The sequence below is a fragment of the Passer montanus genome, unplaced genomic scaffold (assembly GCF_014805655.1).
Source record: "Passer montanus isolate IOZ18808 unplaced genomic scaffold, ASM1480565v1 scaffold5, whole genome shotgun sequence".
Classification (NCBI taxonomy): Eukaryota; Metazoa; Chordata; class Aves; order Passeriformes; family Passeridae; genus Passer; species Passer montanus.
The window spans coordinates 1367499-1391168 of record NW_024369929.1 but is presented as its reverse complement, the minus strand read 5'-3'; the positions used below and the strand labels follow the sequence as shown (position 1 = coordinate 1391168).

General features: G+C 55.8%; 3 protein-coding genes across 3 annotated transcripts in view; 2 read left to right on the top strand and 1 right to left on the bottom strand.

The window, feature by feature from the left end:
* Positions 1-947: 947 nt before the first annotated feature.
* On the top strand, positions 948-7262 carry LOC120509079 (dual oxidase maturation factor 1-like). The gene is made up of 7 exons (XM_039723327.1): positions 948-1062; positions 1668-1838; positions 2708-2765; positions 3288-3422; positions 3596-3809; positions 6207-6421; positions 7011-7262. Exons 2-7 carry the CDS (start codon positions 1692-1694, stop codon positions 7217-7219), a joined length of 978 nt encoding a protein of 325 aa, XP_039579261.1. The 5' UTR covers positions 948-1062; positions 1668-1691; the 3' UTR covers positions 7220-7262.
* A 2073-nt stretch (positions 7263-9335) lies between these two features.
* Positions 9336-15614, bottom strand: DUOXA2 (dual oxidase maturation factor 2). The gene is made up of 7 exons (XM_039723339.1): positions 15550-15614; positions 13994-14157; positions 13826-13883; positions 11596-11730; positions 11209-11422; positions 9923-10137; positions 9336-9529 (listed from the first exon to the last, which is right to left on the bottom strand). Exons 2-7 carry the CDS (start codon positions 14138-14140, stop codon positions 9336-9338), a joined length of 963 nt encoding a protein of 320 aa, XP_039579273.1. The 5' UTR covers positions 14141-14157; positions 15550-15614.
* Positions 15062-23670, top strand: part of LOC120508906 (dual oxidase 2-like) — a 24206-nt gene continuing 15597 nt past the window's right edge. Inside the window, 6 exon segments of the mRNA XM_039722970.1 lie at positions 15062-15122; positions 16670-17161; positions 20538-20615; positions 20618-20701; positions 21373-21456; positions 22895-23059. Of these exon segments, the coding sequence (XP_039578904.1) occupies positions 15062-15122; positions 16670-17161; positions 20538-20615; positions 20618-20701; positions 21373-21456; positions 22895-23059 (964 nt within the window).

Here is a 23670-nt window from a genome sequence, read left to right as displayed (position 1 = left end):
AAGGATTTGCTGTGAGGTCCCTGTCTCCCTCTGCTTTGCAGAGGCTGTCAGAGCTGGAGCTGGTGCCACCAGACAGCTCCTCAGCACATCTCTGCACACACATTCCCAGCCACAGCACCTTTCCCACCCTTTCATTTTTGTAAACCACTCCAGGGGAGGGATTCACTGTTCAGACTGGGTCAGACCGGTTGGGGATTTGAAGGGAAATGGCAAAGTCTTTGCCCCAAAAATGCCTTTATTTCCTGTTGGGCATGAGTGAAAACTCATTTTTACCTCCCTCTGCCAAGAGGTGGTACCCAGCCAGCCCATTCACTGGGATGCAAAAAAAAGAAATATCCAGGGGATGGCTGTGCCAGTTGCAGAGGGAAGACCCCAAACATGGGTCAGGAGAGTGTTTTCTGCCATGCTGGTCCTCCTCAGTATCCACGCAACCTTCTTCAGCCAACTGAAATGCCAGAAGTGGAGGAGCAAACACAAAAGTTTGAATTTCCATGATCTCCACGCCATGGCCAGGTTACAAACCTGAGCATCTTCTGCACAGTGGGGCTGGGAGCACCCCTGGAGACCTTGCCAGGACCTTCTCAGGGAACCCCCCCGCGGGATGGAGCCAGGGCCATCAGGAGGCCAGGCAGGCACGGCCCGTGCTGGGTGATCCCAGCTGGGAATTCCACCAGGCAGCGCTTTGCAGACCTCTGCTCCCACCAGGATCCGGAGGCGCCTGGCAGCTCCAGGGTCTCCATGCCATGTGGAACTGGGCTATTTTTTGCTGTTCTCCAAGAAAAGCCCAGGAGATGGAGCCCACCCTTGCCGGGGCTGTGCCCGGCCCTTTGTTCCCTGGCGGGAGCGGCCGGGGCGCTCCGGGTTAGGCTGGATGATCCAAGCGCCTCGGAGGCGGGCACTCCAAAAACCTCCGGGAGCAGCACGGCCGTGACTGCACGCCGGGCTGGCTGCTGGCCCGCAGCCTTGGCAGGAGACATCCCGGCTCATCCAGGCGCTTCCCGGCTCCTCCCGGAGCATCCCGGCGCCGGCCGCGGCTCCCCGCCCGGCAGCGGCTCAGCGCAGGTAGGCTGGCTGGGGAAGGGGCTGTGGGTGCTTCTGCTGCTCCTGCGGGGATATTCCCCATCCCCGGGGGATGCCGAGCAGCCCTTTCCCAGCAGGAAGGGAGCTGTGAGGCGCTGCGGTGAAAGCAGCGCTTGGGCAGAGTCCCAGCGCCGTCCCCAGCGGCTCCGGAGGGGCTGGCACAGGGGACAGGCGGTGTCGCTGTCCCCTCCGGGCCATTGCCGTGATCCACCCGAGCCCCAGCACCGCGGGGCTGCTGGAAAAGAGCGGAACAGCGAGGCTGGGAGCGCAGGGGACATTCCGGGGGTGGAGAACAGATGGGGAGTGAGCTGTCCGGTGGTGTTTGCATGCCTTGGGTATTGCACCGGAGTGTTGCAGTGATGCCCCCGTGGCTCCCAGCCGTGGGCTGAGCACCGGCAGGGTGAAGGGAGACCCCTGAGAGCACGGCCAGTGTGGAATGCAGTGTCCAGGGGCACTGGGATGCCCACACAGCCGTGCCAGGGACAGGCAGAGTGCTGGCCAGGGGGCAGGGGACAGTTCTGGGGGGAATGCTGCATGGAGTGGGTGTGTGGAGAGGATTTTCTCACCACTGTCTCTCTGGGGGCCAGTTTTGGGTCCTTCCAGGCGGCAAGATGACTCTGTGGAATGGCTCCTACCCCTTCTACCCTGGAGCCAATGCCTGCTTCCCCTTTGACACCACCCGGGCTGTCATTGTCACCGTATTCCTCTCCCTGCTGGCCACGTTCATCATCATCCTGCCGGGGATCCCGGGCAGGGGGGTAAGTGGAGGGGCAGGGGCAGTTCAGACCTCTGGTTCCTGCTGTGCATCCCACATTCCTCCTCTTTCCCAGCCTCGGGAACAGATTTGGCAAGCAGAACTGCCCGCGGGCTATGGCCAGAGCTCTGGGATCTCTGGAATGCCATGGGGCTGAGCGAGCTCCAGCCCATCCCAGCATGAGCACCAAACTCCACCACCCCAGATTTCTGAGGCAGCTAGGGCTGATCTTGGCTGGATTTCTCTGTGAACAAGCCGAAATTCTTTCACCAGAGTGGAATAGCAGGGTGAGGCTCAAAGCTCTCACCCCACCTTCCCAGAAAGCTCAATGAAAGAGGGAGGTGTGTGCTGGGCATGTCCCAGCACTGCTCACCCGGCTCTGTGTGGCCAACAGACCCTGCTGGCAGCCACATCAGGGCTGCTTGTGTGCCTGGCTTTGCAGCAGGGCTGGCTGAGGGGCTTCTGTCCCCCAGGGGACCCTCTACCAATGCCTGGTCACTCCTTTTTGCTACAGCTGCAGCCAGCTGTCAACACATCCAAACACATGGGGTTTGGATAAGTGTGGAAATCGCAGCTGAAGACTTTTGGAGGGGATGTTTCCATCCTCCTCCCCAAAAAAGGGTTGTCATAGCTTTCTCCAGTATTCTTTTGATGATCTTCTTCCTCTGCCTGGCTCTCCCTGCTGCCTCCCCCCACCCCAGCAGGGATGCCACAGGGGTACCCCATGCCAGCCACCCACACAGCACACGGGGTGACTCCCCAGGGAGGGACAGGTCTGCTTCTCACCATTTCACCTTTCTAAATTATGTGCTTGGTGCTGAGGTGCCAAAAATGTGGCTGACCCCTGTGCCTCCACTCTGCTCCCCCTTCCAGAGACTGTTCTGGTTCCTGCGCTTGGTGCTGGGGCTCTTCATGGGAGCAGTGATCCTCCGTGAGTGCTGGGGCCCTGGGGGAGCTCGTGGGTGCCCAAGAAAGGGGGGGGAGAGGTGGGGGAGGGTGAACAGATCAGTCAAGGGCCAAGTCCAGCCTGCAGGATGAGCTCATGGGACGATGGACACATGTCTTGGTCTGGGGCTGCAGACACATGGCACCCATCTGCCTGTGCTCTGAGGACTGCTGGTCATATCCAGGGCAGTCACTAAAAGCTCACCACCAACTTCCAGGGAATTCAGGCACCTTGGCAGGGACTTAGGGGAGAAGCAGTGCCCACACATCAGCCCCACTGCCACCAGGGCTAGGATCCGTGCTAGGGCTGGGGAGAAACCAACCCAAGTGGGGCTTTCAGGGTCGTGGGTAGATCTTGAGGAAGGACACAGAGGATTTCTGTCCCTTGGGGGTAACAGCCCAGTCCTGCACTTGGGATGAGGAAGGCGATGCTCAGAGCACGGCGACCATCCTGGCAGCACCAGACATCTTGCTGCCAGGCTGGAACTAACTCCTGAGGTCTTCACAGATGTCCAGTTCACCAGGGACTGGGAGAGTGGCTGGGTGCAGGCAAACACCTCCTACAAGTCCTTCAGCCCGGTCCAGGTGAGCGCGGACATCGGGCTGCACATCGGCCTGGCCGGGGTGAACGTCACGCTCAGGGGTGAGTCTGTGTCCCCAGCTGCACCTCGGGGCTGGCCGTGGCCCCAGCAGGCCTGCAGCTGCCCCGCAGGGCCCCTGGCGTGCCTGCAGGCTGCCGTGCCCCTGCAGTGCCCGTGCTGCAGGCTGGCAGTGCCCGGGGCTGGCGCGGCAGGAGCTCAGCGCTCCCTCCCGCAGGAAACCCGCTGCAGCAGATCAACGAGACCATCAACTACAACGAGCACTTTCCCTGGAGCTTTGCAGAGGATTACGACCGCAGCTACAGCCAGGGGCTGCACAAGGGGCTGCCCAGCCCCATCCTGTACGTGGCAGAGAAGTTCAGCTCGCAGAGCCCCTGCGCCGTGCACAGGCAGTACCGCATCGCCGGCCACTACGCCTCAGCCATGCTCTGGTGAGCTGCAGCCGGGCTCAGCCTGCCCTGGCAGCTGGGAAGGACCAGGGAGAGCACAGAGAGCTCTGTGGAGCACCCCTTGTCACTGTAAGCCGTGGCTCTCTGCAGGGTCTGGGGTTCTCATGGTTCCCAGCCTGTCATGGATTCACAGAATTGTGGATTCATGGAGTGGGTTGGGTTGGATGGGATCTTAAAGCTTGTGGTTGCTCTAACCCCCCACCACAGGCAGGGACACTCTCACTATCCCAGGTTGCTCCAAGCCTTATCCAGCCTGGTCTGGAACATTTCCAAGGATCGCTTCCCTAGATGTCTCCCATGTAAAACCAGGACAGGCAGCCACAGCTGCTCTGGGCACCCTGTGCCAGGACCTCCTCATCTCACAGGGAGGAATTCCTTCCCAATATCCCATCTAACCCTGGCCTCTGGCAGTGGGAGTTATTCATCCTCATCCTGTCCCTACAGGCCCTTGTTCAAAGTCCCTCCCCAGCTCTCCTGGAGCCCCTCCAGGCACTGGAAGGGGCTCTGAGGTCTCCCTAGAACCTTCTCTCCCAGCTCTCCCAGCCTGGCCCCTGGGCAGAGGGGCTCCAGCCCTTGGAGCACCTTCAGTCCATGTCCCCAGACTCCTCTTATGAGTCCTCTGCCTTGGTGCACAAAACTGCAGCCAGAAAATTTCACTGAAGGGAAAACAGACGCAGCTGTGGGCTCCTGGTTTGAGATCTCTGCCAGGACCAGGACAAAGAGTCCAAGCTGAGATCCGCTCTGAAGGGTCTTCCTTGCATGCCCAAGTGGGCACAGACCTGCCTGAGGGGAGCAGGAGGGACCATCAAGAGGGAGCTCATGGAGCTTGGAGCCCTCGTGTGTGTTGTGATTGTGAAGTCCCAGGGCACCAGTCCCAGTCTTGGGAAAGGCACTGCAGGGAAGGGAGAGCCTCGCAATTCCCCCATGAATGTAGGCTCCAGGTCCCTGTACCCATCTGCTTTTCAGGAAAAATAATTATACCCACCCAAACATTCCTGTATTTTAAAGCAGAAATGTTCATGGATTTTTTTGTTTTGTTGTTGTTTTTCTTGGAATCAGAAAAATTTCTTAGCTGGCCCTTGCAGGGAGCTAATGCAAGCCCCAAGCACAGGGCAGGGCTGGCAGCTGGGTGCACTCCAGGTGCTGAATCAGGTGTGGGCATGGCTAATGGAGCAGTTCTCCAAACAAAGGTGTCCCTTGGTGCCATTGTCCCTCTGAACACTGGGAACTGCCCGGGGGTGACCAGCTGTGGACAATCACAGGAATCAGGGAAGAAGTGACTTTGGTGGGACTGTTACAATCTGGTTATTAGAGACATCCTCTGGCCAAATTAGGGTGCAGATGAGGCCATTTGCTGAAGTCAATAGTATGGATTTTATGTCACAGGAAATATGATGTAGACAAAGACAGAAAGAAATAGAAAAGGAAATGGGAGGAAATAGAGTGAGAGAGAGACAGATTAGTAAGAAGATATGACCACCCATGGAACCAGAGCCCCACTGGTGCTCCTCTTCTGGGCTTCTCAGAGGTGGGGTCCCAGGGAGCCCAGAGCTGGCTCAGGTTGAGGTGAGAACACCCAGGCACCCTCCCTGCAGAGGGGAATTTTACACTTTGCAGGGCTGTGGATCAGGGGAATTGCCCTGTGGAAGGCCTCAGGGTCTCTGGGTGCTTTGGGGGTGTTCCATGGTTTGTGATCCCTTCTAAGACATGACCCTGCCTCTCACACTGGTGTTGAACCATTTCTGCCCCCTCGGAAGGGGTGAAAACCCTCAGGCCGAGGTGTGAACACAAACAATGTCCCGTGTGAATGGATCCTTCCCGGGAAGGGAGGGGAGGGTTCCAGCTGAGCCTCTTGTGTAAGGGACGGCATTGGAATGACAACAAACATCACCTGCCTCTCCAGGGTCTGCTGCTTCTCATCAGCCCTCTCCCTCATCTGCCTCAAAACCCCTCCTGCCCCACTCCTGGGGCCCAGCACAGCACCTGCTGCCTCTGCAAATGCCAAACCTTTGAGCTGTTAAACACCAATATTTCAGTCTCTCACAGAGATTTCTGCTCCAGGCCCACACCCAGAGCAGGGCTGATGACAAAGTTGCACCAAGGTGCTTGGGGGCATCAGGAAATTCAATGCTGAACATTCCCTGGTGTGGAGATCCCTCTCCACTGCTGCAGGATCTGTCCCACAGCTCCACCACTCATGCCATCACACAGTTTGGGTGGTAAGGGACTCTGGATCAGGCTGTCCAGCTGTCTGCTGCAGCAAGGCCAGCTGGACCAGGCTGCCCAGGGCTTTATCCCTCTACTGGGATATGGAGAGCAGACCCTGAGTAGATCCTCCAAGCCTGATGTTTCGTGCTCAGTCTTGTGGTCCTTTTGCAGGCTGGCCTTTTGCACATGGCTCATTTCCATCCTGCTCTTCTCCATGTCCATCCTGCTCTATGGTGGCCAGATGCTCCTGCTCACTGGCACTCTGATCCTCTCCTCACTGCTGCTCTTCTCCACTGCGAGGAACACCTTGAAGTGCCCCATCCAGTTCGGCCCAGCTGCCTTGAGAACAGACTATGGTGAATCCTTTTGGCTGGCATTAGCAACAGGTGAGTGCTCAGCTTGCTCCTGGGGCTTTCCTTCTCCAGCCCTGCACAGGTGGTGGCCCAACAGCACCTCATCCCTTCTTTCCCCATGGCTGGTCACAGAAAGTGATAATTTTAGGTTAGAAGATTCAGATTAGAATTATCAAGGTCGGGGAGAGAAAGAGATGAGCAGTCCAGAGATCTGAATGTTTGAAGCTGCCTGCTGGATAGAGATTCCCTCTGCCTTTCAGGACCTGCTCCTCTTCCAAGCACCAATTGTTTCCTTTGATCAAACCAGAATTTTCCATGTTACAACATCACCTCCAGGGACACCAGCCCTTTCCCAGCAGCAAGGGGTCACTAATTCCCCCTGGGTGCTCCTCTTCTTCAGGCTAAACAAACCCAGGTTCTCCAGCCTTTCCCTGTGCATGGTGGGCTCCATCCCCAACTCTCTGCCCCCGTTCACTGACCTCTCTTTTGTACTGGGGAGCCCACAGTGATGCCAGAATGTGGGGAAAGAGAACCCAGCACCTCTGCCTGCCTGCTGGGTGATGCCACCCGTCCCTGGCGTGCAGCTCAGAGCTCCTGCAGAGGTGTCACTGTGTGTTTGCAGGGCTGCTGTGCCTGCTCCTGGGGCTGGGCATCATCATCCTCAACTCCGTGCAGCCAGAGAAGCTGAAGCTCTTCTTTAGCCTGAGCAAGAGCAGCCAAGAGGAGCTGTGGGACAAGTCCTGCCTGCCAGCCCAGCCCAGCTGCTCTGCACAGGGTGGGTTTATGGTGCCCCTCGGGGAGCTCTGCCACGGCACAGCCACCCAGCTCTGAGGCACGGGGCAGGCAGGGCAAGCCTGCAGGTGCTGCTCCTGAATTCACCAAATCCACCAGGAGCCCAGCTGGGAAGAGACATGACAAGAACCAAGTGATGGGAATATCCAGATTTGGAAAAGTGTCTCAAATACAACCGTTTGTGTTGGGTTTGGGGTGTTTCTTTTGTTTTTGTTTTGGTGTTTTTTGTTTCTGTTTTGCTGCCCTTCCCCTCGGTCCATCCCAACAAACCCTGAGTCCTCCCCAGGACACAGAGATTAAACCAGAACAAAATGGGGAGAAAGCAAGTAACTGCAGGCTCGCAGTTATGAGCCAGAGAAGAAGCAGAGCCCACAGAGCCCCCTCACCCTGCAGACCCTCAGAAATTCTCCCTGCCCTGGGATGCTCTTCCCTTCAGCAGCCAGGAGTGCAGCTGGAGTTTGCTCCCACACCTGCTCAGTGTGAGGAGCAGGATGGCAGGGAGGAACAGGAGGATGCTGGAGGAACCAGAGCAGGAGGGAGGAATTGGGAAAGGAGGTGCAACAGTGCCTTGGAGAGCAGCTCTAACCACTCAGGGAGAGGTGAGCAGCACCTCCAGTCTGGGCTACTCATCACAAAGGTTCCTTAGTGGGTGACCTTGAAATGTGCCAAGGAGACATTTGTCCCCATGGGAAGGATCCTGCTGCTGGGAGCTTGCCAGAAGTGACCTTCAGATGTGCCCCGTGGCCCCTTCTTAAGAAACCAGCCCCCTAAATGTCCACAGTGTTTCAAAGGAGAGGGGTTTTAGTAAAGTTTTATTGAAAATAATTCCTGTGCAGAACAAACCACATTAGTGACATACAAGTATCATCTGACAGAAATAAGTAACTTACCAGCAAGAAAGAAAAGTCAAAATATTGAAGTTATGTACAATTCATTGGAATGAAGGTGCCCAGGTTTCCAGCATTCAGATATAGAATCCCAGAATAGTCTGGGTTGGAGGGGACCTCAAAGCTCATATTGTTCCACCCCCTGCCATGGGCAGAGACACCTTCCAGTATCCCAGGTTGCTCCAAGCTCCATCCAACCTGGCCTGGAACACTTTCAGGAATGCAGGGACAACCACAGCTGCTCTGGGCAACCTGTGCCAGGGCCTCAAGACTCTCACAGGTATGAATTCCTCCCCAGTATCCCATCCAACCCTGCCCTCTGGCAGTGAGAAGTTATTCCTCCTCCTTCAGGCACTGGCAGGGGCTCTGAGGTTTCCATGGAGCCTTCTCTTGTCCAGGTGAGCATGCCCAGCTCTCCCAGCCTGGATCCAGAGCAGAGGGGCTCCACCCTCAGAGCATCTCCATGGCCTCCTCTGGACTCTCCAAGAGCTCCATGTCCTTCTCTGGAGGAGCTCTGCAGGTGGGGTCTCACCTGAGTGAGGCAGAGGGGCAGATTCCCCTCCCTCCTCTGCTGCCCAGCCAGTCTAAGTGTGCTCCAGCTGGACAGGGATAACTTCATTGCTCACTCTCCTTCCTTTCCTGTGGCATCCTTTTGGCCCACACAGGCTACAAGTTTCATCTAATAAAGGCCAAATTTGAGGGTGGAAAGAATCCCATCAGCACATCCCCCACAGCAAACTCCATGGTGTATTTACTCAGTCTTTGTTTCTGGAGCAGTTTTTGTATTCCAGCTCCTGCGGCATGCAGCCTGCAGATGCTGGATCCATACCTGGCTTTTCTGGATACACCTAAACCAAAAAATGTCATGTTTGGGGAAAAAGTGAGCGGGTTTAATCCCAGGCTTTTGGAGTGGCAGGTGCTCCAGGCGGAAATGTGACCCATGAGCTGTGTCTCAGTGTCAGTGGGAACAGACCATTGCAGAATCCCTGCACTGCCAGGGGCAGGAGGGGCATGGAGCAGGGAGGGAATTCCTGGGGTCCCCAGGTGAGTGTGCAGCCCAATTCTCAGCAGCTGTGAGCTGCTCTGCCAGCACAGCCTGCCCCTTCCAGGGGAGCCACAGGGAAACACAGTCTGGGAAGGTACTTCCACCAGGGACCCATCCCAGCGTGGACTTCAAAGGCAGCTGGATGGAGAAATGCATCTCTGGGGACATCAAGAAGAATTTGTTCTGCCCTCTTGGGTCCATCTTCAGGAAAGAGTGAGTACTTCTAGATGCTGTGGATTTCAGTGGGCTCAGGAGGAGACAGGCCCTTGCTCACGAAGTGAGGGTTGATGAACAGCTCAGGCATTTCCTGGTGCTCCTCTGCTTTGTCCTCACGGAGATCAAAGAAAGTTTTCAGCAGGTCCAAATTGAGGTGGTGCATTGCCACGATGGTGATCCCCACCACCAAACACAGCAGGCCTGGAAACAAACATGCACTCTGGTTGGGTTCCAGTCACTCCAGCAGTGTCCCCACCCCACAGCTCTCCTTGGATTGTCCCTTGCCAGAGGACAATGCCTTTGCTTATGGAAGGTGGCCTTATATTGTATGAGCTGATCTGAGCATCCTTAAAGCCCAGACACAGGTCTGAAAACCCAGATGAGTGATCCCAATGTCTTTGCACCTCAGGAGCTACAAATGCCTCCATTTCCTCGAGATGAGGATGGTGTTTCCCCTTTTCCCACCCCTCTCCACGTCTCTGCCAGGATCTGCTTTGCCAAGGCCCAGGCTGGGGCTCTGGGGAGCTGCACTTCCCACTTGGGGGGAAGCCCTGGGACACAGTGGTGTTTCCTGGGGCACCCCAGTGTTCTCACCAATTGCTAGCATCAGCCAGAACGATCCCCCATAGGCTACGTGCAGGGTCCTGGTGCCAATCTGGATCAGGCACATCGGGGAGTTCCTCACGGTGGAGAAGGAGAGCAGAGAGAAGATCATGAAGGCCCCTGTGGCCAGGACCATGTATCCTCCATAAACCAGGACAGGCATGGAGAGGAGGATGTTGGAGATGACCCATGTGCAAAAGGCGACCCTGGAGACAAGAGGAGACCAAGAGATGAGCGGTGTGAATGCCTTGGATTAGGATGCTGTGGGTGAGGATTTCCATGTGAGTGCCATGGATTAGGATGCTCTGGGTGAGGATTTCCATGTGAGTGCCATGGATTAGGATGCTCTGGGTGAGGATTTCCATGTGGTAGGAGCAACCTGGGCTCCAAGTGCACTGTAGGAGGTGGAGAAGCTCTGTGGGCAGGCAGGAATGATCCCTAATCCCCACGCTGAGCGGGTACACGTGCAAGGCTCACATTGCTACATCCAGAAGGCAGAAACACAGATCTCCTCCTCCCTTTGCTCAGCCCACAGACAGCCCCAGCCTCGAGGAGGCTCTGGTGTATCTGGACCACCCCAATTACCTGCCCCTCCACATGTGGGGCAGTGTGGACCCCGAGAGCAGCACCCAGGGTTGAGATAAGTGCAGAGCAGGCAAAGGTCATTTGCAGTAGCTCTGCACTTGCTGAGGAGTTGGGCTACAGAGGAAGGCCTCAGCTATGGAGCAGGGAGAACAGCACTGCAGTGGCTCCTGAGGGCCAGCACGTGGTGGAAGGGACCATCTCCTGCCAGCTGGGCACCAGCCTTCCCCCAGCCAAGTGGGCACTGACATATCTCTGACCTTGCCAAAGAGTCAAGGTCTGCTCCACGATAACAACAGCAGCATCTTTTCCTCACCTGATCCCAGTCTTAGATACAAAATCCACTCACAGGTAGGGTTGGGAGAGTTCTTCATGTGTCCAGGGGCCTCTCTGGGCCACCAAGGACAGCAGCTTCAACTAAATCCATGGGGATGGACTTCTGCCACCACCACCACCACATCACAGCAGGGACCTGCAGCACGTTCCTCTCTCCTGTGGGTTTCTCCAGCAGGGAGAACCAGAACTTCTTCTCTGTTCATCCTAAAGTGTCTACGGTGCCCAGCCGGGCCCCCTTCATGCACAAAGCTTCCCTCCTGGGTGGGATGCAATCCCACCCATCCCAAAGGCCTAGGGGAAAGGCAGCCAAGCTCTGCACACCCCTGCACGTCCCGGCTGCAGCAGGAGAGGAGGCTCACCAGAGCATGGCTGAGGCGTAGTGGCCGGCGATGCGGTACTGCCTGTGCACGGCGCAGGGGCTCTGCGAGCTGAACTTCTCTGCCACGTACAGGATGGGGCTGGGCAGCCCCTTGTGCAGCCCCTGGCTGTAGCTGCGGTCGTAATCCTCTGCAAAGCTCCAGGGAAAGTGCTCGTTGTAGTTGATGGTCTCGTTGATCTGCTGCAGCGGGTTTCCTGCGGGAGGGAGCGCTGAGCTCCTGCCGCGCCAGCCCCGGGCACTGCCAGCCTGCAGCACGGGCACTGCAGGGGCACGGCAGCCTGCAGGCACGCCAGGGGCCCTGCGGGGCAGCTGCAGGCCTGCTGGGGCCACGGCCAGCCCCGAGGTGCAGCTGGGGACACAGACTCACCCCTGAGCGTGACGTTCACCCCGGCCAGGCCGATGTGCAGCCCGATGTCCGCGCTCACCTGGACCGGGCTGAAGGACTTGTAGGAGGTGTTTGCCTGCACCCAGCCACTCTCCCAGTCCCCGGTGAACTGGACAACTGCCAGGGAAAATAAAACTGGGGTTAAAGCAGGTCTGGTTTCAGGCTTTGCCGTGCTCAAGGGGAGAATCACAGGTGAGTGGCAGCATTCCCACCATGGCACTGGAAGGGAGTGTTAGGAGGGCAGGAATGCTGATTCAGCCACCAGGACGTGCCCCAACCAGCTCCCACACCCTGCAGAGCTCAGGTCCTCCCCTTGCTAAGCATCCACTCCCTGGATCCGGGAACAGCGGAGCTCAGATCCCCAGGCATGGACCTCATGATCTGATTTCTCCTTGGACATCCTCTCCAGAACTTTCCTGCAAGCTCCCCACCATGGCAAGCACCACGCCAGCCAGGGATAGGGTTCAGAGATGAGCCTGTTTGTCAGCCGCAGGAACAGGGGTGAGTCTCATTTCACACATCCAGCTCCCTGAATTGCACTATCAGCGAATAGTAAAAGTCATTGTCAAAAGGAGGCGGTGGAGAGGGGTGGGAAGTGCCATCACAGCTTGGGCACTCATTCCAGCTGGGGAAAAAAAAAGAAAAATTGGAAGCTTTTCTGGTATATGTTTTTGGGAACAGGGTATCCTTTTCTGAAGCACTTCCACTTTGCAGTGGGCTTCATTTTCCAGCGGGGAAAGTAAAGCCGATGGTTTGATGTCAGGCTGAACAAAACCTTCCTGAGAAAATGTTCCGTTGCTGAGTCAACTTGTGAGGGCACTGATGCAGTGGGAGCTCCACAGGAATGTTTTTTGGCGGCAGGGGTGAGTGTGCCCTGCTGCTGCCAGACAGAAACTCTGACGCTGGCTCCTGAACAATTTGTTCTTCCCGTGTGCCCAAGCAGAGCCCGGGTGCAGCCCTGTCCCCGTGGTGCTGGGTGGCTCTGCAGGGCCCAGCTGGCTGTGGCCGTGGCACCAGCCCTGGCCTCTGCCACCTCCAGCCACGGTCCCAGGTGGCTCTGGTGGCATCCCCAGGGTGGCACCCTCATGCTGGGGTGGTCCCAGTGTCCCACAGCTGGTCCCAGTCTGGCTGCCTAATTCTAGTGGTTAAATCAGAGCTGAATCTTTGAGGTTATCATTATCCCTCTCCTTCACCATCCCTCTCCAAGCAGTCCAGCAATCCATCTTGTCCTTCACAGAGGGAGGGATGCTTTGGTTTAGGGTCAGGGCTGGTTTCTCTTGCCACCTGGCATCTTCTGTCCCCTCAGTACATCTTTTCTTATCCATCCTGTTGCCCTGAGTTGGAAATCCCACTGCCTGGTTTCCACCATCAATTATTGCAGGAGATTTCCTGGTTTTTACTAATTAAATCCTCTCTCTCATCTCCTCTGACCTTGCTCCTTGGGAGGTCTTTACCCCGCTGCTGCAATCTCTGCCCTGCCTGTGTTTTATTCCAACCTGCTCCCTCCACAGCCCTGCAAGGCTCCTCACAATCTCCAAACAGGCAGCACAAGAGGGCTCACAGAGTGGGGGGAAATCATGGAAAACTGGCGAGAGGGATTGTAAACACACTCAAGCAGTGTGTAGCTGGGTGTAGAAAACCCAGAGATCACAGTGAGCACTGTCTAGCTCCCTGTGCTGGAGAAGTGGAGCACCTATTGAACAAGCTCCAGATCCAGCCCTGTTACAGGGAAGATCAAAGTACATCGGTGAGCTACACCTGCACAAATCCCTGAAACACAGGTGAAAACAGGTTTGGTGATCCTCGGTGCCAGTCCCTTCCTTGTCTCTACCCAGTGCTGCTTTGGGGGTCCCCTGGAGGGCGGGGGAATGAAAATAAATCTGCTCTCTGCATTTCATCCATGCCTTTGTGGCTGTTCCTGCACCCTGCCTGTGTGGGGTCACACACACAGCCGGAGGAACACGGGGCTGTGCTGCCTGGTGGAGCTGGGGCTGTTTGAGTTACAGCCACCAAAACTCCCTGCAGTAACCACGGGCACCTCCAAGCAGGGAAGGGAAAGCCATTCTGGGAAGCTGTGTGCCCGCTTTGCACAGCAGGGGTAAGGCAGACCCCACGGCCAGCTGTGGCTGTGCCCCCAGCTCACATTTCCCTGCCACAGACCCTGCCCCAGGGCTCAACCCTGCCCCAGCCCCATCCCCAGGGCAGCACTCACCCACAATCACCACTCCCACGAAGAGGCTGAGGAGAACACGGAGAGTCCAGTAGAGCCTCTGCAGGGAGAGAGGTGGGACATCAGGCAGGCAGGAGCAGCCCTGCCTCTCCTCCTGCCTCCCCAGACCCCCCGGGCACGCAGGGGGAGCAGCATCCCGGGGTCACGCACCGCCCGGCCGCGGATGCCCGGCGTGATGAGCAGGAAGCTGCAGGCCAGCGTCAGGAACACCACGATGACGATGATGGAGCTGATGTCAAACACAGCAGCCTTCCTCTGCTGCGGGTAGAAGGGGTAGACGCCGTCGAAGAGAGTCATCCTGCGCCTCCAGGAGCCTGTGGGAGAGAGCTGGTGGCAGCGGGGACCCTGCCCTGCCCTGCCTGGGTGCCTGCAGCCCGAGGTGGCTCAGCTCTGGAAGAACCAGCTGAGGGAGGTTCACCTAAAGGGTCCCCAGAGGGACCAGGAAATGTGACGCTGCAAGCGAGCGGGCGGGCAGAACCCTCCCCAGCAGAGAGCACGCCACCCAAAAGCCCTCAGAGGAGGAGAGGAGTGCCCGGGGCAGGGCTCCAGGGATGTGGCAGCCCCAGGAACCACAGAGCCCTTGTCCTGCTGCAGTGCGAGGAGCAGGAACCTGTTGAGCAGCTCCTGCCTGGACAGGGCCAGGGCTTTCTGCTTCGGGGTGAGCCCCTGGGGGAAAGGCCCGAGCCCACTGGGGAACTTCCCCGTGGGGAAAGAATGCAGAAGAGCTTTCCTTCAAAATTACAAGGAACCACTGAAAACATGGATTTCACAACAGCAAAATTCTCCCCGGCCAAGGGCAGCGGTGCCAAGTGGAACAAAGCCCACTACTCCCATTCCTGCACATTTCCTCCAAGAAGATTTTCCCCAGGAGCTGCTGGTCCAGCGAAGGAGGAAGAGGAAGGATTGGTCCTGCACTTGGCAAGAGGGGCCAGAAGCAGCCCCTGCTCTCAGGATGAGGGTCCAAAGAACATTCAAAACTCCGTGAGCACATCTCAAGGCTAAAGGAAGCTGAATTCTATAAAATTAAAAGGTGTGTGTAATTCACACGGATGACCTTGAACTTCCTCTGGCACTCCACTTCCAGCAATTACACACCTTATTCCTGTGCCTGGGCTAGCTCTTTTCTACCAAAACTGATAATGTGCTTAGTCCTCTTGTTTTGCTTATTTAATAGCCTCTCTCTTGTAACTGCCCCAGGAAGTTTGCTAAACTCAGGGAATGCCAGAGCTGATCCGACTCGTGTCCAAGCAGAATTCTATTCTGTTCCTGTACGGAGCAGGTGATTTTATTCTCACTTTCCAAAAACAGTTTAAATCGCATTTTTAGGTAAGACCCAACCCAGAACAATTCAGCCACAAAAAGCTGATCCCAAATCCCTGGAGGTGAGTGGGGATCACAATAATTATCATAAACCAGTTTGTTTATGAATTGCTTTATGTATTTAAAGCTGAATTACTTTTCAATACGTAAAGCAATATTTGATTTGAGACTAATTTTCTGTCCAGTAACCCAGATAATAACAATAAAGAGTGGAGCAAAGACTGGGATTTTACAATGGCTCTGAATTTAGCTTGACTGCTACAGACTGACAGAGCTGTCGTGTGCCCTTATAAATCTTCTTTGGGGCTATTTTGCTGTAACATCTTTGGGTTATTTCCTTGGAAAACTGAACCCAGAGAAAGGCAGCCTTCAAGCTCTGTGATTACCTGGCAAGAGGAGCTGCAGCTGATTCCTGATGCTGCTGAAGCCCAGCAAAAGTGCTCACAAAACAGTCAGAGCTGCTGCAAGAAAATAAAAAAATGAGTAGCTTAACCTAGGACACATTAAATCGTAATGGCTCAAATTCCACTTGTTCCTGGTACCTTTGGCCAAATTTCCTATGAGATAAAATGAAGCAGGAAAATTTTCCAAGTCTATATTCACCAAAACAAAATTCTTCTGAGTTTAAAATGTTAAAAACTAGAACATAACATGGAAAATGCTGTTTTGTTAAGTCTAAATTTAACTTTCAACCAACACCAATGGATGTTTGCATTTCTGTACTCTGGGACTCATTTTACAGAGAATTTCCAGGGAAACAACTCTTTTGCTGTCTGTCCATCTTTCTCCCTTGATTGCCCTTCCAGCATTTTTGCAGCTCTTTGGCATTTTTGCAGCTTTCAAGTGGAAAAGTGATGCCTACAGCTCACAGCAGGAGAAACTGAACTTGTTTCACCTGGGGAAGCATCCTCCCCACTGAAGCATTGCTGTGACCTTGGAGCCCTGTGGGCCCCTCTGTCACAGTGTATGGAGGGGGAAACTGGGAACGTCTTCAAGGAAGGATCAGCAGTTAGCAGAAATATACAATTTAATCGTGTATTTTAAAATAATTTGGATCTGGAGGAGAGAAAGACAAAGGAGGCAGAAAGTTTGCCAAACCCCAGAAGTTTCTTCTTACAGAATCTTCATTTTCCTGCTCCAGAGTGAATCGAGATAAAAGGACTTTTGGGAACTGCCCGGCCAAAAAACTCCCGGTGGCAGAGGCAGCAGCAATCCTAGCTGGGCTGCTCAGGGCTGCACGTTGACATTTCCCATAAGAGGAAAAAAAAAAAATCCTGCTCACTGGAAACTGAAACATCAGAGCTGCAATTCCCAGCGGGGGAACGAGGGTGGAAGGGTGGAAACTGAGTTAACTGCGGGTGGGAAGCATCCTGTCGGGACCCCCGCAGCAGGGCCGGGGTGGGGGGTGCCGCCCCCTCCCACCACCTACCTCCTCCTCCTCCTCCTCCTCTTCCTCCTGCTGCTGCTGCTCCTGCGGGCGGCTCCGTGCCCACGGCGCTCTTATAGGCGGCGGCGGGATCTGTACCCGCGGCAGCGCCCGCCCCGCGCCACACCGCCGGGACACCCCCGGGCACCGGGACACGCGTGTCACCGCCTGCCACCGGGATCCGGACCTGCCACACCGCCGGGACACCCCCGGGCACCGGGACACGCGTGTCACCCCCTGCCACCGGCACCAGGACCTGCCACACCGCCGGGACACCCCCGGGCACCGGGACACGCGTGTCACCGCCTGCCACCGGGATCCGGACCTGCCACACCGCCGGGACACCCCCGGGCACCGGGACACGCGTGTCACCGCCTGCCACCGGGATCCGGACCTGCCACACCGCCGGGACACCCCCGGGCACCGGGACACGCGTGTCACCCCCTGCCACCGGCACCAGGACCTGCCACACCGCCGGGACACCCCCGGGCACCGGGACACGCGTGTCACCGCCTGCCAGCGGGATCCGGACCCGCGTGGGCCTGAGGGATCGGAGGAATCGAGGAAAGGAGGTGGGACGGCCGGGTGTCCTGCTCGTGGGACAGCGGGGAGCGAGCTGCGGGATGGGGACACGCGCGGTGCGGGTGCCTGAGGACGCCTGAGGGGATGTCTGCGGGACCGAGCCCACGCGTGGTCCTGCCCTGTTCCTGCAGGACCACGGGGTCGGGATCACGCGTGTTCCCGCTTGCGTGGGAGCTGCGGGACCCCTCCAGCCCTGCCCGCTGCCACCTGCGGGGCTTCTGCTGTCACCTCTGCAGGGGACAGGGGCTGGTGCTGCTCCTCCCCACGTCCTGCTGTGGGGACAGCTGGGATGGCCGTGCCCGGGGATGGAAGGGGCCGTGTCCCCGTGTCACTGCACATCTCCAGGGCTCGGGGGATGTGTGAGCAGGTGAGAGGAGCCCGGGATGAAGGGTCGGGCTGTGTCCCCGTGTCACTGCACATCTCCAGGGCTCGGGGGATGTGTGAGCAGGTGAGAGGAGCCCGGGATGAAGGGTCGGGCTGTGTCCCCGTGTCACTGCACATCTCCAGGGCTCGGGGGATGTGTGAGCAGGTGAGAGGAGCCCTGCGTGGCCTCACCTGCAGGGTGCGGTGCAGCCACGCTCATCCATCCCGGCGCCGAGGCAGAAGGCACGGGGCACAGCGTGTCCCCGCGTGGGGACAGGACACGGCGGGCACAGGCAGAGACCCCTCACGTCCCTGCGGGGGACAGAGTCCCTGCCGTGCTCCGGGCCCCAGGGGAGCTGGGGACACCGCTGGTGTGCAGGTTGTCCCGGGAGCACGCACACCTCCAGGGCACTCCTGGATCCGAGGCTGGGGACATGCAGCCCGTTCTGAAATCCGGGACTGACTGGGCTGTGGGGGAAGGTGGCAGCCCCCAGGTGTGTCCCAGCAGCACTGGGAAGAGATAGGAATCAGCTGTGGCTCACAGGGACCACAGGGATCAGGCTGTGGAATGCCTTGGATCTGCTGTCCTCTGGGTCAGCACACCTGGGTTCTGCCATGGGGCTGATGCTCTCTCAGGATGCTGGTGTGTTCCACAATCCCGGGGGACCTGTGGCTCTGGGGAGAGCCCAGGAGATTCTTGGAGGCTGAAGCCCTAACTTTAGGGGAGCCTAAAGTTAAATCTTTAAAATCTGCTGGGGTCAGGTGGAACAGGAGATCCTTGTTCTGTGGAAAGCTGTGTTTGCACTATCTGACATACAGTTTTTGGAGGGGTGTGAAACTCCAGGCTCTGACAGGACACAGGGATCCTCTCTGATGGGAGAAGACAAGGCTGACAAGCTTAATTTCACTAGATGCAGAGGGGGGGAGGGAGTTTCCAAAGGTGGCACAGGGAATCTCTGGAATCACAGAGTCTGGAGGGCTCATCATCACAATATTCCTGGAAAGCTTGACAAGGCTGTGGAAATAATCCAAATTTGCCAAGCTTTCCCTCAGCAAGCTGCACCATAGGCTTCCAAGGTCAGTCTGTGAGATGATCACTGTTACTCTACCACACTGGCCATGATCCAGGCTGGAAAACCTCCAGAGTCTTGGATTGATAGGGCAATAATTAGATTTTAATTCCTGGGCGTAAGGAGATAAAGAGTTCATGATAACTGGTGTGTCATCTCACGGCTTGGGACAAGAGTAATTCCCATGGCTGAGGAAAAGGGAGGTGTGCTCAGTGACAGAAGGAATTTTAAAACACTTGCTCTGCTGGAATTCTATGAGAAGACCCAGGGGGAAAGGGGAAGTGATCTGTGCTGCGGCTGTGGTGATGTGCTTTGAGCCTTGGCTCTCTCTGTGTCTCCTGAGCCACTTCTGTGGCACCTTCAGGCCTGGCTCTGGGTGGGGATTGGTACATTTTGTCAGGAGATGAATCCAGCTGTGGCTCGGGGATCTCCCTTTCCAGAGCCCAGAGCTGTGTGCACCGCTCTGCACAAGCAGCAGCTGCTGCCCTGCTCAGGAGGGGCTGCTCCACCAGGGACAGCTTTCAGCCAGGAGAGTCCCTGTGGCCATGGGGACAGCACTCTGCCACCCCTGGCGAGACCACAGCCACTCCCTTGTGTCACCATCAGCCAAACTTTCATGTTCTTTGCACAGAACGGGGCTCGCAGAGCCTCTGGCTCCCACCAGCTGCACAAAATAAATCCCACATCCCCCAGACCACGTTCAGCTGTGGGGTGGGAAGGATGGAAGAGCTGTTGTGATGGTCAATGAACGTGGAAATGTCACTTCTTGGGACACAACTTATTTTCTAATGCAAAAAACCAAAAGTACTGGAATCTCTGGCAGAAGGACTGACCACAGGTTACAGCCTCTGCTCACAGCCTGGAGATGAGTGTTTAAATTGATGAAGGTAATCAATATGAGTGCAAATGATAATATTTAAGTCTCAGACCATTTTGTTTTCCAAGCAGAGAGCTCAACATGAACTCATGTTTTGCAGTTTGCACCACTGGGAGTTATAGGTGAAAAATCCCCACTGCAGTTCTCAGTAAATCAAATATAAAACCTATTGAGCTGCTGGCAATGTGTAAGCCTTTCCAAAACAAGATTTTATTTAAATTTTAATTAAAATAATGAAAAAAAAATTAAAAATATGATTTGGATGTGACAGAGTGGTGTAGGAAAAGCTGAAACCTGTGTGCTGCTGCATCTCTTGGCAGCACAGCTCTTCTGAAATAGTGCTGATCTTTGGATACACACTGAACCAGGGACAAAGAGCCATATTTGGTGGAAAACCCTGTCTTGGAGTTAAATTCAGGTTTGGCATGGAAAGCCAGTGGCAGGGAATTGTCACTTTTGTGACTCTAAGTCACTCCACAGTTCAGAACTGGGAATCCCTCTCTTCTGCCAGGTGTTGCCTGGGATTTTAAATGTTGAGTTCCCAGTGGTGAAAGCTGCTCTGGATCCAGGGTTTTTGTGGAAAGGGAGGTGGTAAAGCACCATGAGGAAGGCTGGTCAGGAGGGATGGCCATCAGGTTAGCTCAGAGGGGATCAAGTTGTCCTGTCTGCAGTACTCACACACTTTGGGAGGTCTGACTGTGTGCTAAGGCTCCATCATGTTCACAGCTGGATTTGCTTGCATGGGTCAATGCAGGAAAGATTTCCAGCTGAAATGTGCCTGTTTCTGTAACGAAGGGCTCTCTGTAATGGAGCAGACACAACCAGATGATGAGCTGTGAGTCTGAACTGGGACAGCCCAAGGCAGGGCCACTGCTCCTGCTCCAGCAGAAAGGTGTTCCCAGGCCAGCTGGCACATCCCAGCAGAGCCTTCCCAAGGTGGTGGGGTCTCACAGGACTCCTGCCAGCTTCCCAGAGCCCAAATTACCAGGCACTGCTGATGGATGATGGCAGCAGTGAGGTTTTACCCAGCAGCAGAACCCACAAAGAGGAGCTGAGGTTTGGTCTTCCCATGTTTCCACCTCTGGGAAGAGCCCACCTGCAGCTCCCTCCCTCTCCTCTCCATTTGCAGGTCGCTGCTTCAAAGACCCAGTGGCCAATGGACCCTGCAGCAGCGATGCTGAGTCTGGTTGTGGCTCTGGTGGGAACGTGGACCTTGGGGAGTAAGTGTGATTTTGGGGAGGGGAACCCCAGGGGAGATCCTGGGTAGTGGATGCCCCTCAGGGGAGTTTCCTCTGACCCACAGGATGTCGTATCAGAGAACCCTGTTCTTGTGGAAGCGCCCACAGCAGGGTGAAAGGAACCAGGTGGTGCTTATGGTGCCTTCCAACAGAAATTCCATATTCTATGATGCAGTTTGTGAGGAGATAAGAAAAAATTGGAGCAAAGTGCAGGCGGAGGCTGCCCTATGGCAGCTGAGTACACAGCTTGTAAGCTGGAGCGGGAAGTCTTTGCTAGTATAGCAAAACAAAAACTAAAAGTAATAAAAGTTAACATGAAGGAAATAAGGCTGATGCTGATACAAAAGCACCAAGTGTTTCCTTGACTCACGTGGACATTGTAGGAGTCAGAAGTAAGGAGAGGTTTCTGATCCAGAAGGAGAAAAGGAATGCCTTTTGGGATTAGACTGGTGGGGGTCACAAATTGATCTGGGCACATCAGGATCACGTGTGAGTTTTTAATTTTAGCTATTGTCCTTCAAAAGGAGTGCAATACTTACCTGAAAACCTGCATAACTGGGAAGTTTCAGAAAGCATATGGGGAAAAAATCACAACATAAATATAATTCTCTCGTGGTGATGCTCATTGCATGTTTTTTTTTTGTCTCTTGCAGGAGCCCAGGAGAGCATCTCCTGGGAGGTGCAGCGCTATGATGGCTGGTACAACAACCTGCTGCACCACAGCCAGGGCTCCGTGGGTGAGTGCCAGGCGTGGGAATGCTGGGATGGGCCAAGGTCAGCTGCCCCTCGGCCACCTGGCCTGCCCTGTGGCTTTGAGACAGGAACCTTTGTGAGCTGAGCCTGAACCAGGCAGGTCAGCAGACCGTGCCAGCTCCCATGGCCATCAGTGGTCCAGATGCACCTGAGAGCCCTGTCAGAGCAGCAGGGAGGGGCAGACTGCCCCTGTCTGGGCATTGCCACATTGTGCTGCTGCCCAGGCACAGTCTGCAGCTCACACTGGGCTTGGGTCAGTCCCAGGGCAAAGCTGGGCCTTTGTGAGATATCTCAGAATAGACTCAGCTCTTTTCAGCAGGTGTTTCTGTGATGGTCAGGGATCCCAGAGCTTCAAAAAAACCCCCATCTTTAGCCAAAATCAACATGCAGTTCAACAAGGATTCAACACAAGGCAGAAGAGTTCATGGTCTAGGCATGCTGAACCTTTTGATTTTCTGCCCTGCAGAGAGGTGATACCATGTACTGGTTGGTACTGGGAGAGGCATTTGGGATTTCCCTGTGCCATTGGTGAGCTGTTTCCTCATGCCTACAGCCAGCCCACGGGCTCAGCTCTGGATGTCCCTGAGCCAGGGACCAGGACAGATCAGGCAGGATCTTATTGAAAACACTGAAGATTCTGAACCCTCATTTCTGGCAGGTTGGTCACTGCTCTGGTGACACACTGCCACAGCTTCGAGTCCAAAGGGCTCTCCCACATGACATGTGTGTCACCAGCCTTTAGTTACATCAAAGCCTGACAGGAAAAACCAGCCCTGACAGACCAGGTCTTCCTCTTCTAGAGCAGACAGATCAGACCTTAACTTTTGGAAACTAAGCCACAAACTAAGGTAGGAATTCAGGATTTCCCCCAGTTCTGGGGAGCTCCAGTAAATGGAGCCCACCACACTGGAGACAAGCTTTTTAAAATCAGTGAGAAGTGATCTCCTGCCTCTGGGCTTTTCAGTTTTGAGACCAGCAGTGCATGTAAAATCAGGGTGTTTCTCTCTCATCTTCACACTTGTCTCGCTGCCTCTCTGGCTGTTCCCTCTCCCATTCCCTGTGGTGCTGGAAAACACCACACTTGTGTAGGATTACACAGTCAACACGGGACAGCTCAGCATCGCTCCAGTTACCCTCTGAGCACCATCCCAGACCTCCAGGAGGCAGCAGGGATCACACGGACAAGAGAAGGACGACTAGAAGAGAGGAGGATCCTTCCTGGCTTTGAGAGCACTGATTCCAGTGCTGCAGGATGTTTTGGGCAATGCCACCAAAGCTTGCGTGTTCTTGGCCACTCTGAGAACCCGTGCTATGCTCCCGCTGTCTTCTGGGACCTGAACACACATCCACATGTGGCTGTGCCTCCCACAGGGCAGTGCAGAACCCAGGTGAACCAAAATCCCCTGTTTTTTGGTGCTGCAGGAGCCAGGCTGCTGCGTCTCCTGCCCGCCAGCTACGCAGATGGGGTGTACCAAGCACTGCAGGAGCCGCGCGTGCCCAACGCCCGCCGGCTGAGCCGCGCGCTGGCACGGGGACCCTCGGGGCTGCCCTCCCGCAGGAACACCACCGTGCTGGCTGTCTTCTTCGGTAAGACCCAGAGCCCTTCCCCGGCTGCAAAGAAGTGGTTGGGGCTGAAAAGTGTTGGTTTCTCACGCGCCCAAGGCCAGGCATCGGAGCGCTCCTCACCCAGCCCTCGTGGGGTATCAGACCCACAAAGCTCGGGTATGGGGTCACCACAGCACTGTCTGGCTAGGAGAGCCCGTGTGGGCTTTTGGTGACCTTTGCCAGTTGACCCAAGTGCTGATATTTGTCAGTTGGGAACTTCCTCATTTCTTTTAGCAGTGGAGTTGCCCCACGGCGAAAACACGGGACAGATGCGATAAGAGCCGTGCTGGGCTAAACTGCTGCAGCTTGGAGCAGTTTTCTCAGTCTCCCAGGAGCTCAGTGGGGTCTTGGGTCTCCAAGCCTGGAGATGTCTGCCTCTGGGAAATCATAGAATCCCAGAATGTTTGGGTTGGAAGGGATCTCAATGGTCATCTTGCTCCACAGGTTTCTTCCAGCCCTGTTCAACCTGGCCTGGGGATGTCTGCCTCTGGGAAATCATAGAATCCCAGAATGTTTGGGTTGGAAGGGATCTCAATGGTCATCTTGCTCCACAGGTTTCTTCCAGCCCTGTTCAGCCTGGCCTGGGTCACCCT

Excerpts from the sequence above, each read along its gene's own strand:
- LOC120509079 (XM_039723327.1), top strand. The coding sequence starts at position 1,692 with ATGACTCTGTGGAATGGCTCCTACCCCTTCTACCCTGGAGCCAATGCC. Across the intron at positions 2,766-3,287 it reads CATGGGAGCAGTGATCCTCC|ATGTCCAGTTCACCAGGGAC; the intron begins GTGAGTGCTGGG and ends AGGTCTTCACAG. Across the intron at positions 6,422-7,010 it reads TTGGCTGGCATTAGCAACAG|GGCTGCTGTGCCTGCTCCTG; the intron begins GTGAGTGCTCAG and ends GTGTGTTTGCAG.
- DUOXA2 (XM_039723339.1), bottom strand. The coding sequence starts at position 14,140 with ATGACTCTCTTCGACGGCGTCTACCCCTTCTACCCGCAGCAGAGGAAG. Across the intron at positions 11,731-13,825 it reads CGTGGGAGTGGTGATTGTGG|TTGTCCAGTTCACCGGGGAC; the intron begins GTGAGTGCTGCC and ends TTTCCCTGGCAG. Across the intron at positions 9,530-9,922 it reads CTGGCTGATGCTAGCAATTG|GCCTGCTGTGTTTGGTGGTG; the intron begins GTGAGAACACTG and ends GTTTGTTTCCAG.